Genomic DNA, 12,570 nt, shown 5'->3' with positions numbered 1-12,570 from the left:
ATTTTCCTGATATTGGATATTTAGATTGTTTATCATTTTCCATGGTTATAAAAATGCTATAATTAATATCATTGTTCATAAATTTGTCTGCATTTCTAATTACTGCCTTTGAATAGATTCTAGTAGTAGACTGTTTTTTGCATCTTGAAAATATAAGAGGACTGATTCTGTGTGTAGCTTTATTTATTTATTTAAAGATTATTTATTTATTTATTTATTTATTTATTTATTTATGGAGGGCAGGGAGAGAGAATCCTGAGCAGACTCTGCACTGAGTGCAGAGCCAGACACAGGGTTTGATTCCACCACCCTGACTGAGATCACAGCCTGAGCTGAAACTAAGAGTCCAGTGCTGAACCGACTGAGCCACCCAGGCACCCCTGTGTAACAGTTAAACGACATATGACTATAAATTCCTAGTTCTCCTGAACCATAATATCCGAGGAATTGATTTACATTAGGAAAAGACTCTTGTTTTTTGTGTTTAAAGTATTGGTCTATGATGGACACAGAATTTTTTTAAGATTGTCTTTGACCACAGAGTTTGAGAAATAATGAAACATACCATACTGATAAATTATGACAGGTAGGTAAGAACGGAAGATGATCACACTGATAATAGTGGCATTAACCTCATGTAGATGATAATTAGACATTACTATAAAATAATTGAAAGGGGAAATGCAGTGGTTAAACTGGGACTATTCCGGATCCCTGGGTGGTGCAGCGGTTTGGCGCCTGCCTTTGGCCCAGGGCGCGATCCTGGAGACCTGGGATCGAATCCCACGTCGGGCTCCTGGTGCATGGAGCCTGCTTCTCCCTCTGCCTATGTCTCTGCCTCTCTCTCTCTCTCTCTCTCTCTCTCTCTGTGACTATCATAAATAAATAAATTAAAACCTTTAAAAAAAAAATAAACTGGGACTATTCCAAGTGAGGTAGCATAGCAGGAGGTGAAAGCTGGCTAACTAGAAACCTGTTACTCCAGCACTGCACCAGCAATGGGCCTGTGGTCAGTGTTTCACATTTCTTTTCAACCTAAGTTTAGCGCTTTCATATCTCCATGATTGTAGAGATTGATTGTGGATATTATTTCCTATTATTTGCTAGCTAATAACAATTTAATTTGTCAAAAAAATTTTAATTTGTCTTTGCCTATTGTCTTTTAAACAAGCCTTTGCTTGAGAAAGAGTTGAGGGATATCCCATATTGGTTAGATAAATGTAATATTGTTGGATCATGTCTAAAACTGATTTTAATTTGTTAGTTTATTTCTTTATTACTTCAGGTATTAAAAAGAATGTGACTACAAATTACCAGAGCCTTGGAGAGAGTGCAAATGCCAGTGCAAATCTACCAAATTTTGGTGAAACCTCCCCAGATGCCATCAGTACAAATTCAGAGGGTGCTCAAGAAAATCAAGACTTGGTAATCATTTCAGAGATGTTCTGTGAAGAGAAATGCTACCACTTTTATTTCATATTTAATACATGCACGTTTTATGACAATATATAAAGTGAATTGCCATAGTCATAAGTGACTCACTTTACTCTTTCTATTCTTGAAACTTCTTCCTTTCCTCTTGGTGAATTGTTTTTCTCTGAATTTCACTTCTTTACATCTGTTTTTCTCACACTGAGGAAGGGAGGTTCTGTCTTTTCCATCTTTTATTTTTGGCCTTTATTGTAGTGACATTTAAATACATTTTGAAAATGAGTTTGATGGGCAATAGTAATCAGTTCTTATGAGGAACTTCCTACAAAAGAAGTATGTTGCTGGTTAAAGCCCTTTCCACCCAGTGAAGTATTCCTACAGATGACTTAGAAAATGTGTTCAGCCTTCAGTGAAAATAATTTCACACAGAAATGTCATATAATCTTTGTGACCTAAAAAAATTCTCTCTTGACTGAATAGAAAGAAAGCTAAAGAAAAGCTAAAGTTTGTCACTATAATGTATAACCATGTTGCATTGGTCAGAGTATATTTTTGGTTATATTAGGTCACATTTGTGTTTTTAGAAGTTATAATAGTTTCCTGTTGTCATTTCTTAAATTGTGTTTTGAATTACTTGGTGTGCTAATATTTATTATGCAATCATTATTAGATGTCAGTTGTGGTGTTTAAAATTACTGGTGTTAATGGGGAAATTGACATCCGAGGGGAAGATATGGAAATCTGTCTTCAAGTGGACCAAGTGACACCAGATCAATTAGGCAATATCAGTCTTCGGCATTACCTTTGTAATCGTCCAATAGGTAAGACTTAAATATGATTTAACCTTGTTTTGTTTTTATACATATGATTCCTTAGCAGTTCTATCTTTGGTATAATGGATTCAAGGACAAGTCATATTTGTTTATAATAATGTAAGAGATTTCTTTTAGATTACCTTATTTTCATAAAGTATTTTGATTGTTAGAAATATAACATGTTTCTAATTTCCTTTTGTTTTCTTTATTAAGGGCCATTTTTTTTAGTCTTCTTGTTCTTTGATGTAATAGGTTTAAGAAAACTGAGCTCTTTTCTATATGAAAAGAATAACAAAGTAATCCTAGAATGTCAAACTTAGTTCTATGCTGGAATTAATGTCAATTTTTGTATCATTATCTTGCTTAAAACCAAACATTTCCTGAGTCCGGCATGGTACTTGGTATTTGGAAAAATCATGTATCATGTTCTTATGGTCCTTCATTCTGAGATCAACACATTCACTTGGACGTAGAGGGATATAAACAACAAAACATGCAGTGTATGAAGAGGAAACCATATGAAACCATCTCTTTTTCAAAGTTTATATAAAGTTATCACTCATGGTTTTCATTCATTTGAAGAAATTAATTTATTAGAATAAATCTTTTTTTTTAAATTTTTATTTATTTATGATAGTCACAGAGAGAGAGAGAGGCAGAGACACAGGCAGAGGAAGAAGCAGGCTCCATGCACGGGGAGCCCGATGTGGGATTCGATCCCGGGTCTCCAGGATCGCGCCCTGGGCCAAAGGCAGGCGCCAAACCGCTGCGCCACCCAGGGATCCCTAATTTATTAGAATAGTTCTAAGCTTTTAAAATGACAGTGTTCATTTTTAAAGTCTTTAAAAAGTCACTGAGCTGTAATATTTTTCTTTGCTATATATATAGAATGCTAAATCTGATACATAACATGTTGAAATACATAGTCCTGCATGATATCAAATAAATATGCTATCACCTCAATCCTGGGAGTTGCAGGTAAATGCCATTTGTTTTTAAACCAACATTGTAGAAAAAATTGTCTCCTGGCTTTTTGTTGTTGTTGTTGTTAGAGATTTTATTTATTTATTCATGAGAGACAGAGAGAGAGAGAGAGAAAGAGGCAGAGACACAGGCAGAGGGAGAAGTAGGCTCCATGCAGGGAGCCCGATGCAGGACTCGATCCCAGGTCTCCAGGATCATACACACACTGGGCCGAAGGCAGCACTAAACCGCTGAGCCCCCCGGGCAACCCTCCTGGCTTTTTTCTATGTATAGACTTTGCAGTTTACAATGTATCTGTTAAAAAATCTGTTAAAAAATTTCAGGAATTTTCTGTTAGAAGTATAAATCCCAATAGCATGCAAAATAGAGGAAGCTAAATGTTTCATAGTGAACAAAAGAAATTTCAAAACCTAGACCCTGTTCTATTCCCAATCCAAACACTTTTCAAATTGTACACTCTCAAGATTACTTCCAGTTGCTCAGTTGTTTTTACTTATTTTTATAGGTCACTTAGTACCATGTCCTATTACTTTGTTTCATGTTGCTCTTAACTAAAGAAATCATTTTGAAATGTCTAGTATGTGTATGGGTTGTATAGTCAGTACTAATGCCTTCTTTTTCTCAACTGTCTCTATTGGTTGTCTAAAAATAAACAAAAATCAAGAAGGAAGAAAGCAAAAGGAAAAGAAAGGAGCAAGGGGAAATGGGATAAAAGGAAAGGGAGAAAAATAGTTTAGCTTGAACATCTCAAACAATAAGCCATATGAACAGAGGTTGATCTGTGGTTTGTAACTGCTGTCACTTTGACATGACCAATCAAAATTGCAAAGTTGTTTTTGCTTTTGTTTGTTTTTGTTTTTCTACAATGTGTGGATTTGGAGTCCTTTAATAGGAAGACTTTTATGTAATATTTTCATAGCATGAAAGGTAGAAGACAGGAATTAGTTTTGACTAATGAAGATTTTCTTTGGTCTCCGTTCCAAATACTCTTTGTTTGAAGTTATTTCTGGCTCTCAGCTCCTTAGAGTGAGTAGGTATCTCTCTCTCTCTCTCTCTCTCTCTGTATAGATATGTAGATAAATAGATAAAAGACCAAACAAAATCACATTTATCAAGTTGTTTCTAATTACTTTTATTATTAGACTAATTGTTGTTTGTCTTGATATAGAAAAGAGCACTAACCATCATCAATTTGTGGCTATTTTATCTTTTATTTAAAAAAAAAGTCTGAGTTCTTAATTGTTCAAAGAATTCTTTAGAATTTTATGTGGACTCTTCTTATATCTATATTATTTATTTATGTTGAATGTTAATCTATAGTACTAACATCGTACCTGAAATAAAGTTGTAAAAACAACTCTTCATTTTGAGTTGTGTATGGAGATCTATCCTTGGTGCATAAATATAAGTATGTTTTATTTCTTACATCCCCTTCCCTTCACAAATATTTATACGTTTGACATTTTGAAGACTAAAGTATTCACGTCCATGCTGAGGAAAAACAAACATCTCTCCATCACGAATTTAATTAGTAGGGTCTTCTTATGAAGACCAAGACTAATAAATTCAAGACTTCAGTAAAGTTTCACTTTTCCAGAAAATTCAGTTTCTTTCTTAACTCATTGGGTTCTGTGAATTGTGAAACTGATCATATTTATTTCTTTGCTGCTATGAAGTTCATTTTTGTTGACCTGTGATACAGAAAAGTAAATAATGTGTTTAGAGTTATTAATCTTACTACCCATCCTTACCTTTTCTATCCTTTTCTGTCTTGTGTATTTACTTTTCTAATTATTTAAGGACCCAGTATTAATGAGGAAAATGCAAAACTTAAGGTTTTTGTTACTTCCTGAGAAATAGCTTAAGAAGCATTTTAAATTCTATGATTTTTTTCAAGTTTGGGTTGTGTATGGTATATTGTATATGTGTAAGTGTGATTTAAATGAAAGGTAAATATTAAAACTTTAAGACATTATTGCTTTAACATTGTACTAAGTGACAATAATGTCTTAATGACAAATAGTTGGGAGTGACACTTCTGAGTAGTGCTACAAGTTCTAATTTTTATGTGTTCTTTTTCCATAGGTTCAGATCATAAATCTATAATTCATTCCAAATCCTCTCCTGAGATTACCCTGAGATTCGAGAGTGGGCCTGGTGCTGTAATACACTCTTTGCTTGCAGAAAAGAATGGATTTCTGCAATGCCATATAGAAAACTTTAGCACTGAGTTTTTTACATCTACTCTTACTAATATTCAGCATTTTTTGGAAGATGAAATGGTTGCAACAGTGATGCCAATGAAGATACAAGTTTCTAACACAAAAATCAATTTAAAAGTATGTTAATAAGTATTTTTATATTTTCATGTTATAAATGTTCACTTTGCCTACCTAGACTTTGATTCATGTCTAAGAATGTGTCTCCTCTATGATATATACTCATTTAGCAGTTATTGAAATGAATCTGTGTTCTTTGTGAGGGAATGATGAAGAGATCCTTAGAAATTAGAAAATATAAAAGTAGAATGGGCAGTTTTTTCACCATATCATCTGAAGCTTCTGAAGATAAGTTTCCAACTCACTAAAATTATCCACTGAAGTAATGTTGTTAAGAAAATGATTAACTTTATCATTTACTTTAATAACAATATTCTGATGCCATTTCTCTTTTCTGTAGGATGACAGTCCTCGTAGCAGTACAATATCCCTGGAACCAGCTCCTATAACTGTTCATATTGACCATCTTGTGGTGGAGAGAAATGATGATGGCTCTTTTCATATCAGAGGTATATATCAAAAGCATTTAATTGAATACCTGCTGAAATTTAAAATTAAATTCTTTATATGATGATTGCTTACTCATACTTACTGTTTATAGATATATACATGTGTTAGTAGATGATTGAGGGACACTTTTAGTACCTTGGAATAAAATATTATCTATGATCCTTTTACTTCAGAAATAACTTATCCACAGTTCATTTAATACCTGTTGTACAAATGTGTTTTGAATGAAAGTGACAGAGGCTTTTATGGTCTTACATGGCTCTTGAGCTTACTTGGGTCTCTACTTGATCTCTTTCTTTCTTTTTTTTTTTTTTAAAGATTTTTTTAAAACTTATTTATTCATGAGAGACACAGAAAGAGGCAAGACACAGGAGAAGGAGAAGCAGGCTCCCTGTGGTGAGCCCGCTATGGGACTCGATCCCAGGACCCCAGGATCACGACCTGAGCCTAAGGAAGACGCTCAACTGATGAGCCACCCAGGGATCCCTCTACTTGATCTCTTTCTTAGTTTTGTCTCCCAGTGTTCTTTTATATATAGTCAACCAACTTCAGTATACTCCCTGTAGTGGAATTTTTCGTGCAGTTTTCCCTCTCCATTTTACTTGCCTTGTTATTTCTCTTTAGAATTGTATGTTTCCTTTCTAGGTTATCTCAAGCTTCTCCTTTTCAGTCATCTGTTCTTAATACCTGATGTGACTTCTTACAATTCTTCGGTAGTTATTCTCCATGCATTAGTTACTTATAGTATATTGCTATATATTTAGTTCTGCTTTAATACCTTGATTTAAGAATTAGTATCTCCAGTCTAACAAGATTTTTAAGGTCTCTAGTATCAGGACTATATCTTACAAAGTGGTATGGAATAGAGGAAAGAGCTTGGTAGACTTAAGTATTCTAGTCTCACTCCAGTCTAGCTACTGGAGAGTGAAATATGAGGGACTTATCTATGCATCTATTTCATCTATCAGAACCTCATGAAATGACATGTATTAAAAGAATAAAATCATAACAGTACTACAAAAGAAAAAGAAGTACCATCAGTGGGGTCAGAAATCTGTAAAAGAGCACAGAGAGCAAACCAGAAAAGGCAAAACCTGAAAAATCTGGAGCCCTAAACCCATTTCAGAGAACTATTGCTAAGGTAGGAGCAGTTCATGGGGATCTCCTAATCAACAAGTCTACCCTTCTAGAGTTTGGGATCAACTAGAGCAAACAAAGAAACTGGCCTAACAAAGATAAAAATGTCAGCTTCCTTTCTGATGTAAGTTCACATGGGGCACATAGCTTAGGCGTAAGAAGATAGGTTTGCTGTATGTCTCTTTCCCCCAAACATATTAGGTCCCAAAACTGCAGGTCTGTCTTATAAAGAAAGCAGAATACAATGCATCTTTTTTGTAGACAATGCTCATACCAAAGTGAGGAAAGACTGAATCACACATTTTTTCTGAGCTCGTCAGTCAGGTAGATGATACACTGTGAATAAGTGAGAAGGCCGAGAAAGTACAGGAGAATATTCTCTTCAAAAACAAGAGAAATCTTCCCAACAGAATGTTGAAATTAGAATAGATCCCTGAAGCAATAGGGTGAACAATCTAGGCACTTCTTTTTGAGACCCTTTCTGTGCTTCTACCAAATAGCAAACTTCAGTTAGGTTTGCATATAACTAGAATCCATGGAGGGTAGCTTCTACAGCTGCCAGGTCCTAGGAAGTGAATGATTGTGTTATATCCAGTTGATACACTTTTGGTAACTCTCACCTCAGCAGCACTACCTCTCCCTTCCCCCACTCCATCACTGGATGTCACACATCGAAACAATATCCATAATCTTAAAGAAAATGGGTTAAGCATACATCCAAGAATTCTCAAACATTTGATTGTAAACAGGCAGTAGTCATAATTGTAAATGAGAGATATCCTCTAGCTAATTGAGTAGAAAAGGAGTTTTATAAAGGTTACTGGAATAGAATAAAGAGACAAGAAATAAACTCTTACATTTATGATTAACTGATTTTTGACAATGGTGCCAAGACAATTCAATGTGGGAAAGAATAGCCTATTCCACAAATGGTGCTGAAACTACATGATATCCACATGAATGAAGCTAGACCTCTTCCTTACATTATCCACAAAAATGTATTCTTTGTAGATCAGAGATCTTAAAGTAAGAGGTATAGCTATATAAAACTCTTAAAAGAAAACATAGAAATAAATCTTAATGACCCTGGGTTAGGAAGCCTTCTCAGATACCACACCAAAAGCATATATGACAAAAGAAAAATGTAGATGAATTGGACTTCATCAGAATTTAAAACTTTTATGCCTCAAATGATACTGTCAGGAAAATGAAAGGACAGCCCACAGGATGGAAGAACATTTAAAAGTTATATATCTGATAAGGGATTGGTATCCACACTATATAAAGAACTCAAAAACTGAAAAAGATAAGGAGCCGGCCTTGGGCAATGCCATGCCGGGTCTCCTCCTCCTTTCGTACTGATTAGCTGTGGCGCCATGAAGACCCAGAACCCCATGGCTGAGGTGGCCTAAGCCCATGTGGCCCTGGCAGTCAACATCAGCATGGCCCAGGGGCTGCAGGACATGCTGCAGACCAACTTGGGGCCTAAGGGTACCATGAAGATGCTTGTTTCTGGTGCTGGAGACATTAAGCTTACTAAAGATGCCAGTGTACTGCTTCATGAAATGCAAATTCAACACCCAGCAGCCTCCTCAGTAGCCAAAGTATGACATGGTGACATCAACTGGTGATGATACCAGTTCCAATGTTCTAATCATTGGAGAGCTACTAAAACAGGCGAATCTCTACATTTCTGAAAATCTTCATCCCAGAATAATAACAGAAGGATATGAAGCTACAAAGGAAAAGGCACTTCAGGTTTTGGAAAAGTCAGAGTAAGCAAAGAAATGGGTAGGGAAACACTTAGAGATCTGGCCAGGACATCTTCACATACTAAAGTGCATGCTGAATGTGCTGCTGTCTTAACAGAGGCTGTAGTGGACTCCATTTTGGCCTTTAAAAAAACAAGATGAACCTACTGACCTCTTCATGTTTGAGATCATGGAGGTGAAACCTAAATCTGAAACTAATACACTTAGAGGTCTTGTTTTGGACCATGGAGCATGGTGTCTTGATATGAAAAAAAAAAAAAAGAATCGAAAATGCATACATGCTCAAATGCAGTGTGTCATTATAATATGAAAAACAAAACATGAATTCTGGCTTTTTTTTTATAAGCATGCAGAAGAGAGAAGCATGAAAGATGAAAGAAAATTCATTGAAGATAGAGTTAAAAATAATAGAAGTAAAAAAGGACATCTGTGATTCAGATAAAGAATTCATTGTAAAAAAAAAAAAGGAATTCATTGTTATTAATCAAAAGGGAATTGACTTTTTTTCTTTGGAAGCATTTGCAAAAAAAGAAGGCATAGTAGCTCTGTGTAGAGCTAAAAGAAATATCGAAAAGCTGAGTCTTGCTTCTGGAGGGGTAGCTCTCAATTCTTTTGTAGATCTTGTCTATGAGTACACATTGGGAGAAGAGAACTGTAACAATCCTCACTTTGTCACACTGTTGGTTAAAGGATCAGATAAGCACACACTCACTCAAATCAAAGATACAATAAGGGATCCCTGGGTGGCGCAGTGGTTTGGCGCCTGCCTTTGGCCCAGGGCGCGATCCTGGAGACCCAGGATCGAATCCCACTTCGGGCTCCCGGTGCATGGAGCCTGCTTCTCCCTCTGCCTATGTCTCTGCCTCTCTCTCTCTCTCTCTCTCTGTGACTATCATAAATAAATAAAAATTAAAAAAAAATCTTAAAAAAAAAAAGATACACTAAGAGATGGCTTGACGGCTTTAAAAATGCTGGTGATGAGGGCTGTGTAGTTCCAGGTGCTGGAGAGGTGGCAGTGGCAGTGGCAGAAGCCTCGATTAAATAGTAGCCCAGGATAAAGGGCAAGGCCCATCTTGGGAGTTCAAGCATTTGCTGATGCATTGCTCAGCCCAAGGCTCTTGCTCAGAATTCTGGTTTTGACCTTCAGGAAACACTAAAGTTCAAGCAGAACATTCAGAATCAGGTCAACCCGTAGGTGTGGACTTGAACACAGGTGAGCCAATGGTAGCAACCACAGTAAGCACATGGGATAACTACAGTACAAAGAGACAGCTTCTTCACTCCCGCACTGTGATTGCCACCAATGTTCTCCTGGTTGGTGAGATTACGCAAACTGGAATGTCTTTTCTAAAAGGTTGAATTGAGGCTTCCCTTGTTGTCATCTGAATCATGAAGGCCCTACATAGTGATCCTAAGAATATAGCTGTGGAATTTTTGTCCACACTTCAAGTGATTTTAAAAAGCATTTTCTTTTCCCATATGAAAGAAAGAGAACACGGACACTTAAATTCTGAAGTTCTGAAATTATAATTAATCAGTATTTTTTATATTGCACTGCAGTGTACACACATTAAGCAGGCCTTTTTACCCAATAAACAGAATGTTTGCTTTAGCTTCAGTGATAAAAAAAAAAGGTACCATGTTAGATAAGTATATGTTATCTCATTGTTATAAAATGTTCCTTGAAAACAAACAAAAACTGAAAAAGATAACCCAATTTTAAAATAGGCAAAGATGAACAGATATTTCTCTGATGAAGATATAAAAATGGCTGGCCAATAAGCACATGAAAAGATGCTTGACATCATTAGTCATTATAAAAATGTAAATCAAAGCCACAATGAGATAACACCTTCAAACCCACTAAGATGACTAATCAAAAAGACAGATGATAACGAGTAGTGGGAGGATGTGCAGAAAGTGGAACCCTCCTACGTTGCTGGGCTTGTAAAATGATGTGGGTGCTAGGGAAATAATTTGGCAGTAACTCAGAAAGTTAAACCCTTACTTATGACCCAGCAATTCCACTCAAGAGAAGTAAAAACAGAGGTCCACTCAAAAACTTGCACATGAATGTTGATGTTCACAAGAACAGTATTCATAATTGCTCAGAAGTGGAAACAACCCAAATATCATGCTATGAATGGACAAGGAAAATGTGATATATGCATGCAATTATTATTCAGCAATAAAGAAAATGAGGCACTAATACATGTTACAACATGGAAGCTTTGAAAACCTTTTTGCTAAATGAAAGAAGCCGATCATGAAAGACCACATACTGTATGATTCCATTTACCTGAAATGCCCAGAAGAGGCGAATCTGTAAAGACATGAAGTAAATTAGTGGCTGGTGGGTGGGATTGGAAAGCATTGGGGACAGACCGCTAATAGGTACAGTGGATTTTAAAGGTGATGAAAATATTCTAAAAGTGATCGTGGTGACAGTGGTACCATTGGTAAGCATACTAAAAACCTATGGATCACACATTCTAAATGGATAAATGGGACACATGAATTATTTTTTTAACAAAGCTCTTAAATATATTTTAGAATCATGAGAGACCTGGGGAACCAGGCCCAAGGTTTACCTCCATGCCCCCAAACCACAGCACAGTGTAATCTGGTGTGGTAGGAAACACTGCTGCCTGACACTGGACACTTGATTTTACATTTTGCATTACTGTTACTATTGTTGCATGAATTCAGCTTTATTGCAGCTGCTGCAGTCAGCAGAATTTGAGCTTTTATACTCAGGAACTTGACCTTGCTTTTGCTGTCATTGCTGCCCCCTAAAGAGAAAGTTCTCTTCCTTTCCTTCTTTAGTATCTCAAGGAAATCTAGGGTGAGTACAGTTTTAATGGTAATATCTGGGTCACATGCATGGTAAGGAATCTGGAAATTTCAGTAGTATTTTCTAACATTTATTGAAGGAAACAAATTTTACTCCCAAAAAGCTCATAAAATATGAAATTCTTCAAATACAGAAAAAGATTTTGATGTTGCTTGAATAGGTGGAATACATGACAAAATGCCTACTTCAAAAATCAGTAAAAGACAAAAATAAATAAATGAACAATACAGTTGATGCTAAAGAAAAGTGGAGACTTTTACAGATACATGATAGGATTTTGAATTCATAAATTTAAGAACAAGCTCTTATGGGAAATCTTTGAGACTTAAATCTTGTCTTTGAAATAAAAAATAATAGTAAGTTGTGTGTCTTCTGCCTTTGTTTCCCTACACTATTGTAAACCCAGCAACCAGAGTGCCATTTTCAAAATATAATTTATATCAGATAACTTCTCAGCTAAAGACTCTCCACTGGCTTCCTTTCTCAAACCAATTAAAATTACCAAGTTCCCTCTAGTGGCTGACAAAGTCCCATATGATCTTGTTCTTTGCTTTTTTCTGTCCTTACCTCTTGCTGTTCTCCCTCTTTGCACCATTTATTCCTGTCACCCTGGCCTCCTGTCTGAGACATGCTCCTGCCTTGGTATTTTTACTTGCTGCTACTTTTGCCTGGAATTCTCTTCCCTCAGATATCTTTATGCCTCACTTAATTACTTTTTTTTTTTAAGATTTTCTTTATTTGACAGCGTAAGCAGGGGAAACAGGCAGAGGGAGAGAGAAGCAGGCTTC

The 12,570-nt window shown here is 36.0% G+C and overlaps 1 protein-coding gene and 1 pseudogene across 2 annotated transcripts in view; both read left to right on the top strand.

Annotated features, from left to right (window-relative positions):
- UHRF1BP1L (UHRF1 binding protein 1 like) overlaps nt 1-12,570 on the top strand; it is a 97,778-nt gene that overhangs the window by 69,739 nt on the left and 15,469 nt on the right. For both annotated transcript variants that reach the window (XM_038558773.1, XM_038558774.1), the window contains 4 exons: nt 1,286-1,425; nt 2,102-2,252; nt 5,316-5,569; nt 5,910-6,018. In XM_038558773.1, the coding sequence (XP_038414701.1) occupies nt 1,286-1,425; nt 2,102-2,252; nt 5,316-5,569; nt 5,910-6,018 (654 nt within the window). The remainder of the gene's footprint in view (nt 1-1,285; nt 1,426-2,101; nt 2,253-5,315; nt 5,570-5,909; nt 6,019-12,570) is intronic.
- Nucleotides 6,436-10,633, top strand: LOC102155213 (annotated as a pseudogene).

The sequence above is a fragment of the Canis lupus genome, chromosome 15 (genome assembly GCF_011100685.1).
Source record: "Canis lupus familiaris isolate Mischka breed German Shepherd chromosome 15, alternate assembly UU_Cfam_GSD_1.0, whole genome shotgun sequence".
Classification (NCBI taxonomy): Eukaryota; Metazoa; Chordata; class Mammalia; order Carnivora; family Canidae; genus Canis; species Canis lupus.
The sequence above is the reverse complement of the archived record's forward strand: the minus strand, read 5'-3'. Positions and strand labels throughout refer to the sequence as shown.